Source organism: Daucus carota, chromosome 2, assembly GCF_001625215.2.
Source record: "Daucus carota subsp. sativus chromosome 2, DH1 v3.0, whole genome shotgun sequence".
Classification (NCBI taxonomy): Eukaryota; Viridiplantae; Streptophyta; class Magnoliopsida; order Apiales; family Apiaceae; genus Daucus; species Daucus carota.
Window position 1 is genome coordinate 40019243 of NC_030382.2, and position 23989 is coordinate 40043231.

Here is a 23989-nt window from a genome sequence, read left to right on the forward strand (position 1 = left end):
TGTGTTTTTTTCCTAATGTACTCGTTCCGCGGGCGATTAAAGCCCGAGAAATTATTAACTGGTTTAATTATTTGGTTGTTCACTGAATTTAATATATCAAGTTGGTTATGAAAATGAAAACGATATTAAAATGGTCACTAAATTCATCATAAATATTAAATAGGTATCCGAAATATAAGTTCAAACAATAAAAATATTGTTTATAGAATTTTACACATTATTATAATTAAATATTACCACAACCAAGTGAAAGGTTATGACTTATAATATTTATGATAATATATTTAGATTTTATCGAGTTTATTTATTATTTATTTTTATTAAAACAAAAAAAAATAACTATATAATAAAATTGAAGAACTATTATCTAACTGCTGATGGTTGGTTTCACAAATAAGATGAAATTTTATTGATCGAAAAATTCGGATATTCTAAAATTTTTCATACACAAGAAATAAAATCAAAATACGGTAAACATGAAAAATCAACAGACTCGAAAGCAGAGCGCAGCTACAGGAAAAAATTGAAACCATGAATATAATATTAATTTTTGCTAAGCAATGTCAGTATCTGCCACCACCGCCTCTCCACACACATTCTTGTTCGCAATCTCCCTCGCCACGTACCGGATGAAGCGTAAAACAAGACTGAGCATTAAAAGCACCACAATTGCCACATACACTATTATCGCCACAACAATCCCTTTCCGCGTATTATTAATATCGGAAAGATTAGTATTTTTCGGCGTGGTGGCTAGAATCGCACACGCATAGGCTCCTGTCATCGACAACAGGCTGATGCACATGGTCAGCCGTATGGGCCAGACCACAATCCTCTGCTTCAGCCGGTTGGAGCCGCTGATGTATATCAAGATCACACTCAGAGCGCCCAGAAGCGAAATGGTGTTGAAAATCCAGAACGTGTTGCTCAGGTTGTAGTAGAAGTAAGCTAGGAGAGAAGCTCCGGGTTGGAGCTTGTAGGAATCAGCGTCTTGAGCGGAGGGGGATAAATTGGTCACTGCATCCACCGCGGCGACGCCGCCAGGAGGGCTGATAGCGGCTTGGTAGGCCATGGCGGCGATCACGGAGGCTCCTACCAGGATGTTTTCTTTGTCTCCCTTCTCCTCTTTCTTTTCGACAATGCTCAGCATTCTTCGTATCTTGGAACTCATCATCTTATTGTACTTCCCTTTTTTTTCGATTGGATTGTAGGATGTTAATTAAATGGTACTCAGCTGATTGTTTTTATAGTAGGAGTTGCATGTAATGAGTTGGGGACTTGGGGTTAAGGCGGCTAGGAATGGAGTGACAAGGTTTTGAGTGAAAAGAGTGGCGCGTCTGGTTTAGGGGAAATTGCCATGCATTGATAATGTAGAAAGGAAAATTGTGGTTTGAAATTGATTTGACTGATTCGTCCTAGTTGGTCATTCATTTGGATGTCTTGATAAACTGAGACCGTGGTCTGCTTGGTCTTTGTTTTATTTCCTCAATCCGTTGCATTGCATTGTTTTAATAAGCGCCCATTGTAAAACAATTGATGTGCAATTTGTGCCTTGTGGGTAGGTAAGTTTGAAGCCTTGTAGAAGGGAAGGTGGCTATTATATCTTTATATATTTTATTTTATATATAATATTATATAATAAGTATAAGAAAAATAATTAGATTTTTTTTGGTAGAGAGGATTGTACATATATAAAATTAATCTAAACATATATTTTAAGCTCTTCAGCTTATTATATAAATTACGTTAAATCATAAATCACATTAAATCATACGTCATAAGTTTAGTCGAGTGCATACACACATTTATCATATCCCTTGAAATGAATACGACCAATGAATGCTATTGACATGGTATAAAATTTTCATATTGGACATGGACTATGAATGACTAATTATCATAATTCGATAATATACGGTATTGATATATATATATATATGAAAAATTAGTCTTAAATTTAAACCATTTTTTCTTTTTCTGAGAAAATAAATTTAAAATTTTTTATTAACTCTATTACTATGAATCTTTTTGAAGATGACAAATAAATTCAAATTTATTCCAATATGTCGAACCGGTATGACACGTGCTTAACCGGCACGACCCAGTTCAACGGTCAAGTGAGGGCTGAGGGACAGTGCTAAGAATTTTCTAGTAGTGCATGAATAGTACTGCTATTTATTTGTAGCTTCAAACAAGGACTTTACATATGATATCGCGATTTCTATACATGGCTTCAAGCGGCTCGATTTCTATACAGCCAGAGAAACAACTCCAATCATAAAAAATAATTAAAAAATTAAGTAGTATATCATAATGAAAATATCAACAATTTTTTGAAAAAATTACACACCAATCTACGTCTTCATAATCTATAATTATAGTCAAATCTTTACCGAGGACACATTATTTGTCAAACCTCTGCAAAAAAATTTGTAGGAAGATTACACCATTCATTACTATATTAAAATAATATATTCTATTTATAGTAATGATAATATAAAATATTAACAACATAATCCCATCTTAGTTGTCACATTTCTATTTTTGTTGGTCAAATTGACTAAGTTTTGACCAAAGATTATAAGTCACTCACTCATTATTTTAAAAAACTAAAAATTACATCTTAAAGTAGATTAAAAGTTATTTCTGTTGATGTATTTTTTTTATTTTGTCAATTGATAAAATATTAATAAATTCTAGTCAAACTTTAGTCAATTTGATCGGCACAAAACCAAATGTGACAATTAAAATGGGACGGGAGAATATAATTTTTAAATTATATTTAATCAATATAGCTAGTCAATATCAGCGAAGTACGATGTCTTATAGATTAACAAATTTTACATAATATTTTATATCTCCAGTTTAACGGCTTACTAAAAAGCACTTATATGCAAGTCTTCTTCACAAAATAATAAAAATTTGATATTAGTGTGATAGTATATATCTAACAAAATCAAATCTTTGATAATAAATGTTATTTACAAAAATCTTATCTTATGTTATACGAGAGTAATTAAAGTGAAACATGTATATTCATTAACATTTCTCAATCAAATATTGAGAAAGATTTTATAACTCCACTTCCCCCACATATCTCCGTATAATAAGTAGGTCAAAAATTTTATTTCTTAAAAAAATCAAAAACTAATTAACTATACAATTTCAAAAAAGAGAAAAACTAAATAACTATTCCCGTGTTTTCAAATCGAGTCCGACCATCTTGACCGTATTTTAACACATTATTTTTTAAAATTTTAATTATAAAATTTAAAATTTGAAAAGACTTACTCCCTCTGTCTCATTTTAACTGCTTTTTTAGAGAGATGCACACAAACCAATTTTTACATTTATTGAGGTGTTTATTTGAATACTTTTACATAGTTACCCCTCATAAAGCCAAACTAAACTACTACTCCCTCCATCCCATTTTAAGTGTCCACTTTGTCAAAAAAAAAATTCCCAAAATATGTGTCATACTCTTTAACTCATGTAATATTTATACTATTTCCAATATAGTATTAAATACAACCAACAACTCCTCATAAATATATTTAGAAGCATTATGAATCTATAATGTAATTTGAAGTGAGAGAAGGTCAATACACAATAATTAATGAGATACGTAATTAATATGTATGAAAACTAAGCTGATTAGTTGTGGAAAGATGATGATAAAAACATTACATTAATTGTTTCTTAATATGTGTGAAAATTGCAAAGTGGACACTTAAAATGAGATGGAGGGAGTATTTGTATTGCATAGAAAATATAAGCTGCATTAATGAGGGGTAATATTGAAATTCACCTATCAAATAGTGTATGAAAACAAGAAAAAGTCACTTATTTTGAGACAACAACCAAATTCTAAAAAGGCAGTTAAAATGGGACAGAGGGAGTATGTGCTAAAAAGTTATGACCTATGTTTATATCTGGGAGTATAAAACAGAACAAAACCTTTTTTTTTTCCCTTTTACCGTGACATGGACTCGGATAATTAAAATATTACCCCATCTGGATAAAAAAACAGTAACCAGCATGTTCCAAAGTTCCACCAAGCCCAATACATGTTTCCTTTTATGTATATACTTTCTCGGCCTCTCTAGCCCACTTTATTCTCTCTCGCTCTCAATTTCCCATTTTTTTCCTAGTTTACACTCATATATCTATAATTCAACTATACACACAGATTTTCGAGCTAAACAATAATCTCAGAGGCACGGTTGTTGATGAGGTGAGTTAATTTTCTGATCATAAGATTTCGATAATTGTTATGAATTTCTGTTATTTGTGGACATTGAATGGTGAATTTGTGTTGGATGATTTCTGTTGTGATTGTTTGATTTGTTGAGTGAGATGAAGTGTTTGATTGATACTTATATTCCGTGTGCTACACGATTGGATGTATACATACATATGTGTGTGTGATATCAGATATGTATGTATGTGTGTTTTTCGTGATTGTGATGGTGTTTGAAAAATCGAAGGTTGTGAATTGAATTGACGGAGTTTGGTTGACTTGAGTCAAGCTTGGCTAGTTTTATATAGATATTTAGTTATGGCTGTGATTAGTGTGGTATAGATAATTGCGATTATAATTGAACTGAATTGATTATTATTGAAAATATAATTGTTCTCCAACTGGATCTATGTTTTCACAAAGTCTTGCAATGCAGAAACTATTATGTAAGTTCTGTATTTGTTGCTGTTCTTCCGAGATTTACTGTTCTTAATTTTTTCTCCTAATTGGTAATGGTATTTGAGTTCTAAACCACTTCATCATAATTTAAAAGTTCAAAATATAAAACACCGCAAGTGGTAGGAAATATAATGTAGTTTAACAAATTTGATTAGAAGTTCAGTAAGCAACTCTGTGTTCCTTAAAACTTTAAGTATTTGCCCCTGTATCTTATAAACTTATCACTTAGCTTGCTGGCATTGTATGACCATCTCTCCTTCGTTGATTAAACAAAATCTGTGTTCGTTTATTATTTTGGCAACGTACATACATGAACATGATAGTAGTTTCCATTGTGATGTGGGAATTTTCTTGAGTAGTTACCTTTAATAAGCTAGAAACCCAGTTGAAACAGTTCAGTCCGGAAATAGTGTCTCATGCCCTAGCTAAAGCTTAGCATGATAGCTTGTCTTTTGAGTGGAGTTGTATTTTCCTAGTCGGCCCTCAATCTGTCGATGGAAAAATTTAACTTTTAAGGATATAGCACGCACTGGAATAATATTGACTACATTTGTTTTTTAAGGATTAACATTATTTATTGTGCTATAGGACCTTGTTTGGCTATTCAATATCTGGGCAATTGATGTTTCACATTTATGTTCTGGCAATTATGAACTGGATAATGAACAAAATGCACTTGACTATTAGTGATGACAATTCGAGTTGAACTAGGAAAACTGGTAGAGAAAAGTGTACTTTAGAGGGATAAAAGCACCACCATAAGGCTCAATCTACAATTCGTTCCTATAATCTTCAATAAGCTATAAATTTCTTCTTCAAGGAAAATGGATACACACGACTTCACTATTAAGAGGCTCAGTCTAGACTTCATCTCTATATATGGTCCCGGTTCATTAGCTTTAAACACTGGTGTAACCCCATCATATATAAAACACTGTTAAATCAGATCTAGTGTATAAAGCTATCCAATCAGTTATTGCAATCACCGATCAGTAACTTCTCTCTGCCTGAGACATGCGATACTGTATGTGCCTCTGGGGTGTTTAATCTATGCTGTTAATGGGCCAAATTATATAATCGTGATTCAAAATTTTAGTTTGTGTTTTTTTTTAATCTATAGCTGTATAGCATGCTTCACTCAGTTTAAAAGTCATTTTCTTGATCATTTCAAACTGCAACAAGTTTAACAAGGATAAATTTTCCAAAATTAAGATTAGAAACTCTTAAATGGGAACCTAGGTTTGTAAAGGAGCTGGCATGAAATAAAGGAAAAATGTACACAGAATTCACTTTTTTTACAAAGTGTTTGGTTTTTTCAACTGGCCTGCCTATGACCCGGGATAATCTATTATGACGACAATTTAAAGTCGACACTTGACCTATAACCAAGAGTTTTCAGTCTTTACAGTTTACACAAATTTTGTACTTTGTCATAGAATAAATTCAGGAAACAACCGATAGTTAAACAATAATACGCGAACCTTGTAGGCAGTGATGAGACTGATAGTAGTCTTGCCTAGTCATGACAAATATGAAATGCTAATGAATGAATATAATGAGGAAATGAGTTGAATTATAGAAACTATCATAGTTATGGTTTAGACCAAAGATGAAACGAGTTTCTGTATAATGACAAGGGGTTGACAGATGTATCGTGTATTCCTGCATTTTCCATATCTTCTTTTGCTGACCTTTTGTCTTTGTTATATGCAATCAAGTGAGCTAGCTGCTACTTGGGTAATGAAAAGTAGAAGTCCATAACTAATGTGTTGTGTATTTTAATCAAAGAAGAATTCAGGGACTTGCATAATTTTTGAAGAGTTTTCATTTTGTCTTATAATCAGACGAGGAACAATTTTTATTTAATGATAAGTTGACTACTAACAATGTTCTGCGAGGCAGTGATGAGACAGATCTAATTTTCACTTGGTCATGTGAATTATATTAAATGCTACTCCCTTCATCCCATCCAATTGTTCACGTCTCGAACGGAGGGCCTGGCACGCATTATAAGGCTCATATAAAGTATAATTTCATAACTTATTTTTCAAATTTTCTTTTTCTGAATAAAAGATTAATGTTTAAATTTTTATTCAGAAAAAGAAAATTTAAAAATAGGTTATGGGGGTATACTTCATATGAGCCTTAAAATGCATGCCGAGCCTTCCATACCAAACGTTAACAATTGGATGGGAGTATGGGACGGAGGGATTTATTAATATGAATGTACGAAAACCACTGGCAATATAGCATTTATATCATAATTTTTTAGACAAGACATAAAGCTATATTTTGATACATGTAAGGGTTGACTGTGATGTCTCCTATATTGTTACATATTCCAGATCTCTATTTCCCTGAGTGTTTGTTGTTGTTGTAGATGGCACTGCTCATAGATAAACGAGAGAGTATGAGCCGGTACATGAAAAGTGCAAAACAAAAGGCGTCAACTGATGTGTCAAGTATTGCACGAAAAAGAAAAAGTCGAGGACTTGCAGAATTTGAAGAAGTAATGACGGAGAAAAATGTGGAGTCATCTCCAGAAAGGAGCAAAAGTTTAGTAAAGGAGGAAAGAATAGTGGGAAAAATTAAGGGTTTTCACCGTGGAAGAGCACCATTGGCTCATAGGATCGCCTTGGAAAAAGAAAAAATCATGGAAGTTGAATCATTTAGTGACTGCTGTGAAGATGAAGAAAGAGGAGGCGTCGATTGTTCTATAGGCAAGGATATAAATAAAATGAATGAACTCGATAATGTGGGTGATAGGAGGAGGACAGAAAGGCGTCAGGCTACATGGAACAAGAAGATCTTTGACGATGGCTTTTTCTATGGTTATTGGACAGAAAGTGAAGATGATGAGATCCCCACTTCTGCAAAGATGAAAAAGAAAGAAATTAGATGTTCAAATGAAATTAAGATGAAAAAAATTGGTGACCCTGAGGAGATTAAGGTTAGAAGTTTTAGTGATGCAAGTGGGGTCAAGACAAAAAGACTTCCAAAAGAGACCACAAGTAAAAGTGTTGAGCCTAGGAAATCTTCTCTTTACAATCCATCTTCTTTGTTCCGCAATTCGTGTTTTTCAAATTCTACATCCAAAATTGAGATGAACGACATGAAAACAAATATAGCCAACAAAAAGGTGGCACTTGTCAATTTTCATTTGCGATAGCATAGTTATTCAAATCAGCTTTCTTAGTGATTTATTTTCTTATGCCAGGGCCAGGCTTGCTTACCATCGTGTCACCAATGTATGAGACCAGGGAGAAGGATTGTTGTACCTTGCCAGAGATGCAGGGGAAAATTCTACTGTATTCAATGTATAAAACTTTGGTATGTTGCCAACTTTACTTTCTTCCCTTGTTATTAGTTTGACAGTGCTACTGTACATGTGCCATTGTCATTTTTTCTATTGGTCTTTCCTTTATGTTTTGGTTCAAATTTTGTTCTCATTGCATCACTGCTACTGATCTTTTAATCTTTTTGGCTTTGATATTAGGTATCCTCGATTGTCAGAAGAAGAAATCGCAGAGGAGTGCCCATTTTGCCGTGGAAACTGCAATTGCAACATGTGCTTACACTCAAGTGGCACGTTAAAGGTTTGCAGATAGTTAATAATACCTAGGTATTGGTTACATGCTCCTTTATTAAGTAATGTCGATGCATTGATTTCTTGATATTTGTGTTGTCAGATGTTAAAGAGATGTCCCCCCGATCGGGAGAAGTTGCAACATATTCAGTACTTGATCAATGCACTTCTTCCAGTCATAAAGCAGATTCGTCAGGATCAAGATAGTGAGATAACGTTAGAGTCCGTTTCCAAAGGTATATATATAAACTTTGGCATAGCCTTTGAATCAATTTGTACTGTTACCATCAAATTTTTTTTATTACTTTTTTTTTTTTTTTTTTTTTGTGCAGGAATTCTAGCATCCTCTGTTAAACCAGAGCAGGTCAATTTTCACAATGAGGAGCGTGTCTATTGGTAGTTTTGTTTTGTCTTCCTATAATTAAGTATGTTCTAACCCTTCTACAAGTTCTAACTCTTTTTTTTCTTTCCGTTCATGAAACAGCAACCAATGCGCAACTTCAATTGTTGATCTCCACCGAAGTTGCCCCAAGTGCTCGTTTGAGCTTTGCCTTCAATGTTGCTGGGAAATACGCAGTGGTCGGCTTTTGGGGGAACAGAGCAAAGTGAGGTTCAAATATGTGAATAAAGGCAATAATTATATCCATGGCGGTGACCCACAACCAGAATCTACTTCTGTGAATACTTCAAAGAGTCGAACCCAGAAACTTAGTGTGTGGTTCGCGGAAGAAGATGGGAGTATTACTTGTCCTCCAAAAGATATGGGAGGATGTGGCAGTTGTCCATTGGAGCTCAAGCGGCTCCTTCCAGAAGACTGCATATCTAGTCTGGAAAGAAGGGCAGAACTGATAATAAGTATACATGGAATATGTAAAGATCCATCCAATGCAGTTTGTAGTAAAACTGACGGTGAGGACTTATGCACAGCAGCTATGAGACATGGATCTGATGACAACTTCTTGTACTGTCCAGCTGCAAGAGATGTCCAGAAAGAAGAACAGCTGTTGCACTTCCGTAGCCACTGGGCTTTAGGTGAACCAATCATTGTTCGTAATGTCTTGGAACAGACTTCTGGCTTAAGTTGGGAACCTATGGTTATGTGGCGTGCACTATGTGAAAATTTGGAATCCAAAATGAGTCTGGATATGTCTAAAGTGAAGGCTATCGACTGTCTTGCTGGTTGTGAGGTCAGTTCTCATCATCTCTTTTCTTGCATAGGCATTTCTATAAGAATATCTTAAAATAGTGAGACCCATCTCTATTCTATGGGCTGGACTCCTTAAACAGGTCAAGGCCTTTTAAAAGTGATTTATTCATGATGTCACACATAAACATACTGGTACACACGATTTAGAAGAAAGGGAACCGGCCAAAGACCTTTCCTTCAGGTTCTAGTATAATTGTATTATCTTAATTCTTTATTGAAGAACCTCATTTTCTGCTCAGTTCTATTTTCCCAGAGCATTATGGTCGGTCCTGCGAAATGTTTGTTGATCTAACAAAGAGAGCACTTTAAATTCCTGAAAGTGCATCTACATAGATAATTTTAAAATTCTAGTTTTGATTTATCTTTGATTCTTCTAAATCTTATCAATAGGTAATAGTTATTCTAGTTAAAGTCCTAGTCAAGTAATTTGGTCGTGTCATTGGATTTTTGTAGACAGGATTATTTATGTTTACTTCATGCTATTAATTTTTTTTTAAAGCAATTGTTGAAGTTCTTGACTAAGGGCATACCTTTGTACTGAATTCCCTTTAGAGTAACTGCTTCCTAGAAAATTTCTTATTAGCAGTCAAAATATATATGGTCCTCTTACTAACTAAACTATCTTAATTTGACAACCAACTGATGTGAGTCATATAATGAAACATCGAGAACAATGTCTCAAATATTCTACTGAAGCATTCACGTTGGTCTTGTCTGACCAATTTGTCTCATGCCGGGGTTGTAAAGAACATTGAAGCCTACAAATTGCATTAGGATAATAAGATTACGATACAACCCCCTGTCAATATAATCACTCCACTGAGATTACAATCCTTGGCATATAAGCATAGCTCTTAATATGTTATTGATTGCTGTAAATCACAAATATTTAACAGATTTATTGGGCTTAATTAGAGGCTGATATTATGTGATATGATAGGCTGATATCAGGGGATTTTGTTGGTTGATTTACAGGCTGATATGGTGGGACATGGTAGTTGATTTGTAGCTCTGATTAGCTCTGCTAAGCTTGTTTGTATAACAATTCATTGACAATTCAAATCATTTTCTTATATCTTTGTCACGGTTTTAGAGCTGATTATTTAAATACAAATCTCTTCTTGTATTTCGTCTTGCTCTAAAATCATAGTGTTTTTTTACTTCATCTTTCTTGGAATTCGTCTCGTGGTTCTTGTTTCTTAATAAATCATGTCAAACGTGTCATTCGAGTAATCGGATAACTTTCTTGTTCAATTTAATGGGAAGAATTATACTCTTTTGGGCTTCTTAATTTGAAATCCTTCTCAAGAGAAGAATTATGGGATCATTTTGACGGAACCGTTTCTTGCACCCGACAACAAAGAAAAGGAGCAACTTGTGAAATGGATGGTGAAGGATGCTCAAATTATGTCTTGGATTGTCCAGAGTAGGGAGCCATCAATGATTCTCAGGCTTACAAGACTTTTAAAGACATGTGAGGTTACTTTAATAAAGTAACATTGTCCGACGTTTTAATTAGAGCTTGAGTTGGGCCAACTCAGTCAGGGGAGTATGACAATTCACGAGTTTTATTCTTCTTTTGAGAATTTCTGGGGTCAATACACTGATATTGATGTATGAGAGTGTGCCTTTTGAAGGACTAGTTGTCCAAAGTCTACATGACACAAACATGACCAATATTTAATGAAATTACGGGCTGATTTTAACCATTCAGGTCCAACCTCATGAACCAAAATCCAATCCTTCAATTGATACTTGCATCGAAGAGCTTTTTCGGGATGAACAGGGACAGGTGAAACAAACTTTCGTCGATCAAAACGTGCAAAATTCTTCACCAATTCTTGTTGCATATGCTATCCAAGGAAAGCATACAGGGGGAAGAGACATGAGTAATATCTAATGCTACAAGTTGTAAAGGATTTGAATATGTTGCTACTAATTGCACTAAAAATTCTGCATTGCAAGAAGGCAAGGCACATCATCAAAAATTGTCCAATCCGGCTTCCCAAGAAAGCTGAACTACCTCCAACGTCTCAGTCGGATCCTCAAATGCTCCTAATTTTGGTCAGTCTTCAGTTATTTCTGAAATGATCCAACAAATGATAGTTATGCATTTTCACCTTTAGGAATTTCATGTGATAAAAATTCTTTCAATAACCTTTCGTTCTTTGATTCTACTGCTTCAAATCACATGACTAGCACAAAATTACCCTAAATAATGTTCAAAAAGATAAGGGAAAATTAATTCTAAAGTCCCTGGACTATAGGCACTTTTTTTTCTAGGTCCCTCAACTATAAATGTCAATTCATAAGTAATTCAACTCTTAATTTTTTCTTATGTGGGTCCTTCCGTTAGATCTGGTTTGACGCCGTTAGTTCTTCTTAAGTTCATGAGAATCAAAGATAACTTTGAAGGTGATTCCGGTATCCAAATTTGTAGCTTGAGTAATCAAATTGCTCGTTTTTCAATGCCCTATCCATCTATACCATCAAAATTTAGTTTGGTAATTTTCGAATTTTGAGTTGAATATTAGTTTTCATTTTAATAGCTTTTATTCGAATTATAATGATGTAGATTGATAGATCGTGTGATTATGAGCATGTTCATATAATTTTTGTGATTTTTAATGTTCAAATTAGCCTCGTCGGAAAATTCGAGCTCACCGGATTTGAGCTTTTCCGACCAAGTTCGCCGGAAAAACTAACGGCGTCAAATCAGATCTAACGGAAGGACCCAGATAGGAAAAAATAAAGAGTTGAATTACTTCTGAATTGACATTTATAATTCAGGGACCTAGAAAAAAAAGTGTCTATAGTTCAGGGACTTTAGAATTAATTTTCCCAAAAGATAAAGGAGATCTTAATATTCAAACCGTTGATAGTTATCCTTTACCAATAACTCAACCTTTTGAAAACCACCGTTTTTATGTCCCCAAATCCACTAATTTATCTGTTGGGCAATTAATTAATAAAATTATACAACTCAATTTTCAAATTTTGGTTGCTTGGTGCAGGATCAAGTGTCCGAGAAGATGATCGCAAAGGGGCTTAAAGTGGGATGTCTCTTTCTCTTACTCCCATTACACTCTCTAGTGACAAATTCTGTTTCTTGCAATGTCGTTTTGAATGTACTAATCAAAAGGGGCATAAACGGTTTTTCATCTGTTTTATCAGAACACGATTTCCTGCAAAAATCAGGATTTTAGAATGTGATGTAGGTGGTGAATATATATCAAATGACTTCCAATTTTTCCTTTAAAGTCATAAAATCATATCACAACGTTCTTCTCCATCAAATACACAACAAAACGTTGTGGCTGAGAGAAAGGTTCGACATCTTCTTGATGTCCCTTGAACTTAGGGATGACAATCGGGTTAGATCGAATCGGATATGGCACTTCCGTTAGATCTGGTTTGACGCCGTTAGTTCTTCTTAAGTTCATGAGAATCAAAGATAACTTTGAAGGTGATTCTGGTATCCAATTTTGAAGCTTGAGTAATCAAATTGCTCGTTTTTCAATCCCCTATCCATCTATGCATCAAAATTTAGTTTGGTAATTTCCGAATTTTGAGTTGAATATTAGTTTTCATTTTAATAGCTTTTATTCGAATTATAATGATGTAGATTGATAGATCGTGTGATTATGAGCATGTTCATATAATTTTCGTGATTTTTAATGTTCAAATTAGCCTCGTCGGAAAATTCGAGCTCACCGGATTTGAGCTTTTCCGACCAAGTTCGCCGGAAAAACTAACGACGTCAAACCAGATATAACGGAAGAACCCAGGTAGGAAAAAATCGAGAGTTGAATTACTTATGAATTGACATTTATAGTTCAAGGACCTAGAAAAAAAGTGTCTATAGTTCAGTGACTTTAGAATTAATTTTCCAAATTAATAACTATTTTAGAGAAAGAATCACACACATCTCAAAATCATGCATTGAACCACTAATGTTCTGCTGCAGAAACCTAAATTTTAAATAGATTTTCAGGATCTAAATCTAAATACACGTTTTTTGCATCGTTGTGTGTGTTCAAAATAATTTAAAATATAATACATAAACACGACAATTTTTGCATGTGCAGTTCTGCTGCAGAACCCCTATTAATACTAGAAGTTTCTAAGGGTTCTTAGGCCTAAATTTTAAATAGATTTTCGGTATCTAAATCTAAATACATGTTTTTTGCATCGTTGTCTGTGTTCGAAACTAATTTTAAAATACAATAAGTAAACACGACAATTTTTGCATGTACAATTCTACTGCAGAACCCTAATTAATACTAGAAATAAAGCTAAGGGTTCTTAGGTCAAGGGTATTTAAAGGAACGTGACCCTATATATATATTCGGGTTTTTTTCGGACTTTGGATTCGGATCGGGTTCAGATCAGATTTCGGGTTTTGGATCGGGTTTCGGATTGGTATACCTAATAACCAAATCTAAATCCAAAAATTTCAGGTTTAAAAATTAAATCCAAATTCAAAAAAACGTGTTATGTATATCTAAAATTTTGGATAGATTATCGTGATCGGATTATTTTGCCATCCCTGCTTGAACTCTTCTCATGTAGTCCCAGGTCCCATCTCATTTTTGGTATGAAGTCTTGTCTACCAATGTTTATTTGATTAAAAAACTATCATCTCCTACCTTATACAATGAATTTTCTAACCTTCGTTTGTATAAAGATGCACCAGATTATTCTAATCTTAATATTGGTGGATGTGTTTGTTTTATTCATCTTCAGGCACATCGAAGGAATAAACTTACCGCACAATTTGTCAAGTGTGTTTTTTTTAGCTTATGGTGGCACCCAAAAAGGTTTTCTTTGCTATGATTCCAATGCCCGTCAAATTCGTGCATCTAGAACTGTAATTTTCTTTAAAAATCAGCCATTTTTAGCACACAAATGACATCACAGCCATCTATAACTATATTGTCTCATTTTTCCGAGTCATCAACCCCAACCCAAAGATTTTAACCAAGCATTGTTTATAATAGACGCACTTTTCCCATTACGGCTCCTACGACTCTTTCAGAAGAACCTGATCCTGTTTTACTGACTTCCAATGATCCACCTCGTGTTTGGAGAAGCTCTGGAAATTCAAATTCAAAACTTCATCACATGTACAGTTTTTCAAATCTAGTAGCCATGTCCACTAATTTGTCTCTTATTTCTATTCCCACTTGTTTATAAACAAGCTGTGGAACATGAGTTGGCAACAAGCAATGGAAACAAAACTTCAAGCTCTTCCACAAAATTATACTTGGGACGTTGTTTCCTTACCTCCAAATGTCAAGGCAGTTGGTGGTAAGTGGGGCTACAATGTGAAACTCAAGTCTGATGGCTCACTCGATCAAATACAAAGCTCGAGTGGTTGCACTTGGCAATAAAAAAGAATGTGGTATCAACTATGAAGAGACATTTGCACCGGTTGGTGAAATGACCAGCGTAAGAACCATTCTTGTCGGTGCTTCCTCTAAATCTTGCCCTTTACAACGGATGGATGTAAAAAAGGCTTTTTTAACTATGGATTTTAAATAGGAAATTTACATGAGACTTCCACATTGCATGGCTTGGATAGCTCCAAATTAAGTTTGCATGTTAAGGCGCTCTTTGTATGGGTTGAGGCAGTCTCCTTGAAAATGGTTTGATAAGTTATACAATACTCTTTTCTTTTTATATATATATGTATATATATATATGAAGCCAATATGACTCATCTCTCTTCCTTCATAAGACACCAGCGGATATGGTCTTTCTCCGAGGTATATGTTGATGATATTATTTTCACTTTCAATGACACCGTGCTTTTATTATCAAAAATTTAAAAGATGTTATAGTATATTTCAAATGAAGGATCGTGGGGATCGTAAATATTTTTTAGGTCTAGAAGTTCATTCTCGAGATCGAAGTGTATTCTTGAATCAACAGAATCATGTCAAAAATCTTAGGAGTTGGTTGGTTTAGAGGAGTCTACTGATGTTGATACACCAATGGAGGTGAATGTTAAATGTTAAATATCTAAAAAGATGAAGTAGAGTTTTTGCCCAAACCTTTATACATATAGTTGGTTGGTAGTGTTACTAACCTAACTACTAAAAGGGACGATATCTCATATGTTGTCCATATATTTAGGAGAGTCTTGTAATCTCCTCGGCATCTTCATCTGGTTGTAGTAAAGCGTATCATTCAATATTTAATTGGATCACTTACACATGGTTTATTCTTTCCTACAAATCCCGATCTTTCATTTGACAGCATATAGTGATGCTTATTAGAGAGAGGCTGTTCGGATATTATAAGATCGGGATGGTGTGTTTTAGTTGGAGATGCCTTGATTTCTTGGCCTTGGCAAGGTAAGAAGTGAGATCACGTCTCTAAATCTTCCAAAGAGGTTAATTTTAGAACCATGTTTGTAGCTTGTTCTGGAATTGTTTGGGTACTTGGCTTTCTTTCCGAGCTTGGGACTTCTCAAAATAATCCTACTCCATTTCATGCTGATAACAAAAGAGCCATTTAAATCGCTGCCAATCTGGTATTATCATAAACGCACAAAACATATCGAAGTTGATGGACATTATATTACAGATGCATCTACTCATGGTCTTTTTAAACTTTCTCGGGTTAGTACTAATCTTCAAATAGCTGATGTCTTCACAAAAGTTTTGATGCACTAATGGTACAGGTTTCTTAGTGTCAAACATGCTTATTAAGTCGACGACTAGTCGCCGACTAGTCGGCAAGTCGGTCCAGTGGGTTAAGTCGAGCAGCGACTGTCCAAAAAAGTCGTCCACGGGTAAAACCCGACCCGGCCCAATCAGATTTTACCCGACCCAATTAGGGTTTTTAAAAGCAATACAATACTTACCTGGATGTGGATGTTTTATTGTTTGTTTGGATAATACACTACGGAGCGGCAGAGGCAGGTGATCAAAAGGCGGCGGGTCTCCCGTAAGTTCTCTTCACCTCTCTCTCTTCTTTTTCATCTCTCCTTTCTCTCTCTCTCTCTCCTCTCCTCTCTTTTTCCTCTGCTTTTCGTTTTTATTTCGCGACTTGAAGAAAAATATAATCCACTAATATTTGAAGACTTGGAGTGGACTAATGATTGGATGAATGATCTTGAGGATAGGTTTTGGAGTGCGGTGGATATAGCTTCAGGTGCCTCACAAGGATTTGAGGGACGCACTTTACCAAGAAAAGCTAAAGGTGGTTCAACTAGTGATTTGCTTACCTACAATCGACGTGGCACTAGTTCGACACTACATGATGATGATGATGATGATGATGATGGATGGGGGGAAGATGAAGACCATACTCCTATTGATGATATGGAAGTGGAAGATGACTATGGTGTTCCTCCTGATCCATCCTTGAAGAATACTCAAGAGGGAGATGAAGATTTCATGCTTGATTAGTTTATTTTACTCATCTATTATGTTTTTATTTGCTTAGGGATGCTTAACTTTTGGTATTTGAACTTATTGTCTCTTTCCTATTTGAAATATTGAATGATGTGTTTTTATCTATATTATATAATCTTTACTATACATATATTTATTTTATTTATGTATATCATGACTTGTCGACTTATTTCGACTAGTCGATTCCAAGGTGTCCGGGCGCCGAGGCTCGACTTGTCGACTTAATAAGCATGGTGTCAAATTGATGCTTCTAGATTTACCACCATCAATTTGAGGGGCATGTCAATATAAGCACTGAGATTATAATCCTTAGTGTATAAGCATAGCTGTAAATATGTTCTTGATAGCTGTAAATCAGAGATATTTAACAGATCTATTAGGTTTAATTAGAGGCTGATATTATATGATAAGGTTGATATCAGGGGATTTTGCAGGTTGATTTACAGGTTGATATGGTGGGATATGCTAGCTAATTTGTAGTTTTTATTAGCTCTGCTATACCTATAAATACAGATGAGCTGTGCTATACCAATAAATACAGGAACTTGTTGTATAACAGTTCATTGAGAATTCAAAGCATTTTCTTAAATCTGTCACCCCATCAATAGGTAAAGAGCCTAATGCCCCCTTTATTAGAGGAAGTCGAGGTTTTTGCCCCTTTAGTGCCATTAGTATATACTTTCACAGGTTGTATCATTAGTTGCTTTGTACCGTTAGTTGCTTCTGACCATCCTAATTGATTGTTTTATTAAACAATGGTGGGCCATTTATACAAGGGATCCTACTAATATTTTTGAGATCTATGTCAATTCAATGCCAAATTGAGAAACAAGATAACTATTAACTAAAGTCATGTTTATTACACTTGTTAAAGGGTAAGAGGATGCATGGAGTAGGCATATTATTCTTGGATAATATTTCTAGTTTAGAAACTTGTGATGACATTATACAACCAAAGAATACTAAACAAATTGATAAGAATGATTGGAGATAATATTTTTACCATTGTTTATTGAGTTCTGATAATTATTTGAGTAAAGTGCACTTTGTGTACTCGCACTTTACTCAAGACACCATTTGCAATACTATAATTCAAAATGGAGCTCTTAAAATAACAATGTTTATATTTCATTGCACTATGTTGCGTTCCCTGAATTTTGGTTAACTCCGTTAGTAATTCAGGGAGTAACTAGTACTCGCACTTTAAGTAAAGTGCACTTTGTGTAGATTTTACTTTATATTTTGAAGTATAGAGTTCAAAATATAAAGAGAACAGACTGAGAAATTAAAAGCATGAGAGTGGGACTAAGAAAACAAGAGAATGAAGGCTGAGTAAACAGATAACTCGGGAAGATTATACAACATTCGTGATAATAAGAAAAAGCCATGCTTTCTTAAATTACAGAGTGTACTAATCATGCACATATAAACAAAAAAATAATCAGTAAATTGAATCATCATCAAGTGATGACTTTTAATGGACTCCAAAGTCCAAATATAACTGTAGAGTTGTGTACGAATTGCTCTGTTTTGTGGTTGAGAAATTGTGGGCATTGGGTTCATCCGTGCTTGCGCGTAGATCACCTATGGCCTATGGGTTAGTGAGTTTTGTGCTATTGTTTTCTTGTTTCATTCTTGTCCTACATTACAGATAACAGAAGAATGAAGAGAATGAAGACTTGAGTACACTGATACTAGGGAAGATTATTCAACATTCGTGATAATAGAAAACGCCACGCTTCATTAAATTACAGAGTGTACTGATATGCATACTAACGTTGTGTACATATAGACAAATATTAATCAGTAATTGAATAATCATCAATTGATAACTTTAATGGACTCCAAAGTCCAAATATAATTGTAGAGTTGTGTACGAATTGCTCTATTTTGTGGTTGAGAAATTTTGGGCAGTAGTTCATCCATGCTTGCGCATAGATCACCTAGGGCTAGTGAGTTTTGTGCTAATGTTTCCTCATTTTCATTCTTGTCCTACATGGCTACATCACATACTTATCAGTGGTTAACAATATAAAAGACAAAAACACTTGGTACTTACAGATGTTGAGTGTTATATTTAATATTTGTTGAAAACTACACATTAAAAGTAACGAAACTAGGTATCCGATCTCTACTCATGAGCAACACAAATCATTGTTGCTTGTTTTTTTTTGTGCTGAATAATTGCTACTTGTTTGCTTGTATGCTAATTAGATTTTATTTTTTTTCCCTGACTTGTAGCTAATAACTGGACTGAACTCTTTCATTGTTGGCATGTTTCTTAAAATCCGAGTCCATAAGCAATATTTTGACAAATATATTTTGCTTGAAATAAGTTAGTTATCATAGCAGTTCAAAGTGGAAAAATGTTTGTGTCCTCTTTATATATTTACTTTCTGGTAGCATTGTATTTCTTTCTGTGTTTCAACAATTTCTGTTTTTTCCATGAGCAGGTTGAGATTAATACTCGCGAGTTTTTTAAAGGTTATATAGAAGGAAGAACCTATGAAAATTTGTGGCCTGAGATGCTCAAACTAAAGGACTGGCCTCCATCAAATAAGTTCGAAGATCTATTGCCTCGTCACTGTGACGAATTTATTAGTGCATTGCCCTTCAAAGAATACACAGATCCTAGGGATGGTTTTCTCAATCTTGCTGTAAAGTTGCCACCTAATGTCCTTAAACCTGATTTGGGTCCAAAGACATACATTGCTTATGGTATTGCTGAGGAACTTGGGCGAGGGGATTCAGTAACTAAGCTTCATTGTGATATGGCAGATGCGGTATGTTTTTTATTCCTTTAACTAAATTCTGAATTATTTGTAATTTGCTCATCCTCTTTCCGCATGCTGGTGAATCCATAGTTACAAGGAAACGGGTACGCTACCACGTACCGCGATCCAAATCGTTCGTACCCGAAACGCAAACGGAAACGTTCGGGGCCGCGACCTAGATCGCTGGAAGTGACGACTGGCGAGAACACACTTCATTCTTGTTCCGAACAATAGATCCATGTTAATGTCATATGATAAGTAGTTTATTTTATCAATAAATGTGTACTTTTATTTGTTATTCAACATCTTTTTCTTTAAAAAAAATTATAAATGTATAAATTATCAACTAAAATTGTATATTATAATGGAATTTATATATATGATTATAGAATTCTTTTTAAAAGGACCAGTTGTACCCATACGTTCCATCGTACCCGTACGTTCCATCGTACCGGATTCACTAAAACTAATGTTCCGCGTACCCGATTTCGTTCCCCGTTTCGAATCGAACCAAGTCTTATGTAACTATGGGTGAATCAACATTTAAACTATCTAATCTTTAATCCATTAAGTTTTTATCTATTCCGACATATGTGCAATTACCTGTATTATTGTTTAGTGTACTCTACTTGCTAATCACATTATTCACATCTTAAAGATTTTTTGGTGTCAGATGCTCATTATTAATTCTATTGTCAGCTGTTATGTGGGACATAGATTTACCTCATCCATGTTCTAAATCTTTAATCAAGAGCATTAATCATGCACAATTAACTCCAGATCCTCCAGAATTCAAATTTAGTAGATCCTTCATTTCAAATTTTTAATTAAGAGCATTGATTATGTTTCACTTGAATGAAGGGCCTAACAGTCTTTGTTGCTTAGTATATATTTTGACTGAATGAATCTTTTGTTTTAATGATTTAAGTTTACTAATGAGTTTTAATAAAGTTTCTTTCAACTATATAATAGCTATTTGATAATTTGATTGCTATCTAATTACAATGCTATAAAAGCATCTTATGATTAATATTTTACATGTAAACATTGTGGGCACTTTAGGATGCCACATAGGGAGGAAAAATCAGTACGGACTATCTGCTAACCCGATTTATATCTGTTTTGTTTTGTGAATGATACATATTGGCAAAAATTTGAAGCCGAATAAAATATCATCCTAAATATGAGCACTAATAACTAGCTCAGATTATATCTTCTATAATATTTTATAACTGATCCTAGTTGAATATGGTTCATGATCCGGATCTGGTCGAAACCTTGTATATTTGACTCATTATATTTCTATCCTAATAGCCTTCTCTAGATTCCTAATATCTACTCAAATAATAAATCAGTGAGATCGGCTGAAGAGTTCAGTGTTTAATCTGTACTAGAATAATAGAAAATGCATCTCTTTTGTTTCATTTGTAACAGTAAATGCACATGTTTCCTCTGAAACCTATGTAATTAACTGCTTATTTAAAAATTGATTTGGTCTATTGCACATATTTACCTCTGGAACCTCTGACTTGATGCAGGTAAATATATTAACGCACACTGCTGATATAGAGTTAAGTGATGAGCAAAGATCTGCTATGGAAACCTTAAAAGATGTCCACAGAGCACAAGATGAACGAGAATGTGTTCAGAGAGAGGACAGCATATTCAAACAAAGTAGTTGCATCATTGCAAATGCACATGACTATATACTTCCAGCAAAACAACACAAGAACAGTGCAGATGTTAGTCCTTCAATAAATGACCTGGGAGTGTCAAATGAAGTGAACAATCAAAGAAAGATTCTCTCTGAGATTAGTTATGTAAATGGAACTTCGACTGAAATGAATAATTCTGGGGTTCATTCTCTTGCTCTTCAATCACCTGAAGAAAACTCAACTGAAGGTGGTGGAGCCCTTTGGGACATTTTCCGAAGAGTTGATGTACCAAAATTAGAAGAGTATCTAATAAAACATTCTAAAGAATTTAGACATACTTACTGCTGTCCTGTTGACCAAGTAAGTTGATAGTCTGTAGAACATATTTACATGGACATGTATATTTCTTTCAAGTTCTCTGATGAGGTTACTTATTACACAGGTTTATCATCCGATTCATGACCAGTCCTTTTACTTGACTTTGGAGCATAAAAGGAAGTTGAAGAATGAATATGGTTAAAGATCATAAATTTTGCACTATGCATATACTCTTTTATTTCTACTGAAATATCATTCAGCATGTTATATTTTCATTCTTACCAGGAATAGAGCCCTGGACTTTTGTGCAAAAGCTTGGTGATGCAGTGTTTATTCCAGCAGGATGCCCGCATCAAGTGCGCAATCTCAAGGTGATTTGTAATATATATGCTACAATTTTAACTTATGTCTCATTAAGTTCATGCACAAAAATATACTTAACTCTTTGTTTGTTCTTTTCAAGTTTTCAATTACGCGGATATCAGACTACACATCAACTGACATATCTCTTTATTGTCCTTATGGTTGATTACTCCTTGATGCTTGTAGCAGACAAGCAACGTATGCGTATATAATTAGTCAATGAGGATGATATCTATTTATATAAGAGAGAATTAAAATTGCAGAAAGAAATCTGTTGTAATGTTTGTTTTATATAATAAGAAATAAGCAAATTCCTCATATACTTGAGACGGCAGCCTTTACAGTTAAATAATCAATCTCTACAGTTGGATAATAAGAAATTGTAGAATATTTATGTCAAAGCTGATAGTAATAGTGTTTGGAGGTTATCTCTACCGGAGAGTTAAATTGTGTTTAGTCTTAGCTATAATTCCAATGTGCTTGTTAGGTCAGGTTTTGGTCAAGTGACGCCTCTCATTATGGCTAATAAGCTTATATTAGAGAGTGAAAATAATTAATATCATCCATAACCTAGAAGTCAATAATCCTTTGCAAATTGTACATTTTTCATGTTTCATGGGGATTTATTTTTATATTCCTGGCACAGTCATGTACGAAGGTGGCTATGGACTTTGTATCTCCAGAAAATGTTCATGAATGTCTTCGCATAACTAATGAATTTCGCAAACTGCCAAAGGGCCACAAGGTCAAGGAAGACAAACTTGAGGTAGCATTTCCTGCCTCCCCGAACAACAGATACATTTGATTACTCATTTAATATATTTTCTGGTCTGATCTTGTTAAGTTTTGATATTTCCTTGTGTGGTGATTTCAACAGATTAAGAAAATGGTTCTCCATGCCATTAACCATGCTGTAAAAGATTTCGAGGACTTGATATCATCGCTGAACCGGTGACATAGATATGTATCAACTTATCATATCCATGTTTCTTTTTTGTTTGATAAGCACAAGGGAAAATTTTGAACATAATTTTGTAATAGGTTTTGGCCTCTTACTCCTAGTGTACTCTCCTGGCCCTTCAAGGGGTATCTAATATCTTTCAATGATGGGAACTCGGAACACAGGAACATGGCCCGCGAAGCAAATACACAGAAATACATATCATTGTTAGCCTCTGTTTCTGATTTCTTTTTAAAATTGTCGGTGCCAAAAAAAAAGAAAAAAGTGTTGTAATGGTGGAAAAATGTTGCTGGAAAAGGGAAATCATATATGCAGTTAAAAATAGTAATTCCGTAATAGTGTTTTATATATGTAATGTGCGTAGTGAGAAACCAGATGAATAAAATAGCCTAAAAACTTTGGTTCACTAGTCCATTTTTGATATAAAAATTTAAAGCATTTAGAAATGGAAATATTACACATAAAGTAATTATGTTCATGTGTGTGTATATATAATTGCTCAGATACAAATTAAAATATACTCCCTCTGTCCCTCCCAATTCTTAACATTGGGGGGACGGGGGCGTGGCACGGACTTTAATGCGCTTAAAAAATATAATTTTATAATTCTTTTTTAAAATTTTCTTTTTCTGAATAAAAATTTAGTGTCTAAACTTTTATTCAGGAAAAGAAAATTTTTAAAAAAAAAATTTTTAAAAAAATTATATAACTATGTTTTATAGACGCATTAAAGTGCGTGTCAAGTAGTGGAAAAGTAATGTTAAGAAATGAGTGGGACTAATCAATAGGATCTACTTTATATAACATTAATCACATTATCATTATCGATCCCTTATATGATCTCAGCATTCGGGGTCCATCTAGTCTCACAGGATCTAATCTATTTAAAGAAAAATGGTCATAGATCTCAAATATTGTGCTACTAAGAATCACATAGTTGAAAAAAATGATCTCAAATACTTAGTGACGCCCGATGATCTAACGTTTTCAATTTGGGATGAA

General features: G+C 34.2%; 1 protein-coding gene across 1 annotated transcript; it reads left to right on the forward strand.

Annotated features, from left to right (window-relative positions):
• The first annotated feature begins 4091 nt into the window (after nt 1–4091).
• On the forward strand, nt 4092–23202 carry LOC108208940 (lysine-specific demethylase JMJ29). Its single transcript, XM_017379577.2, has 13 exons — nt 4092–4234; nt 7080–7838; nt 7917–8029; nt 8196–8295; nt 8389–8521; nt 8618–8681; nt 8770–9472; nt 19370–19699; nt 21229–21705; nt 21788–21860; nt 21949–22034; nt 22673–22792; nt 22904–23202. Exons 2-13 carry the CDS (start codon nt 7080–7082, stop codon nt 22979–22981), a joined length of 3036 nt encoding a protein of 1011 aa, XP_017235066.1. The 5' UTR covers nt 4092–4234; the 3' UTR covers nt 22982–23202.
• Nucleotides 23203–23989: the final 787 nt, after the last annotated feature.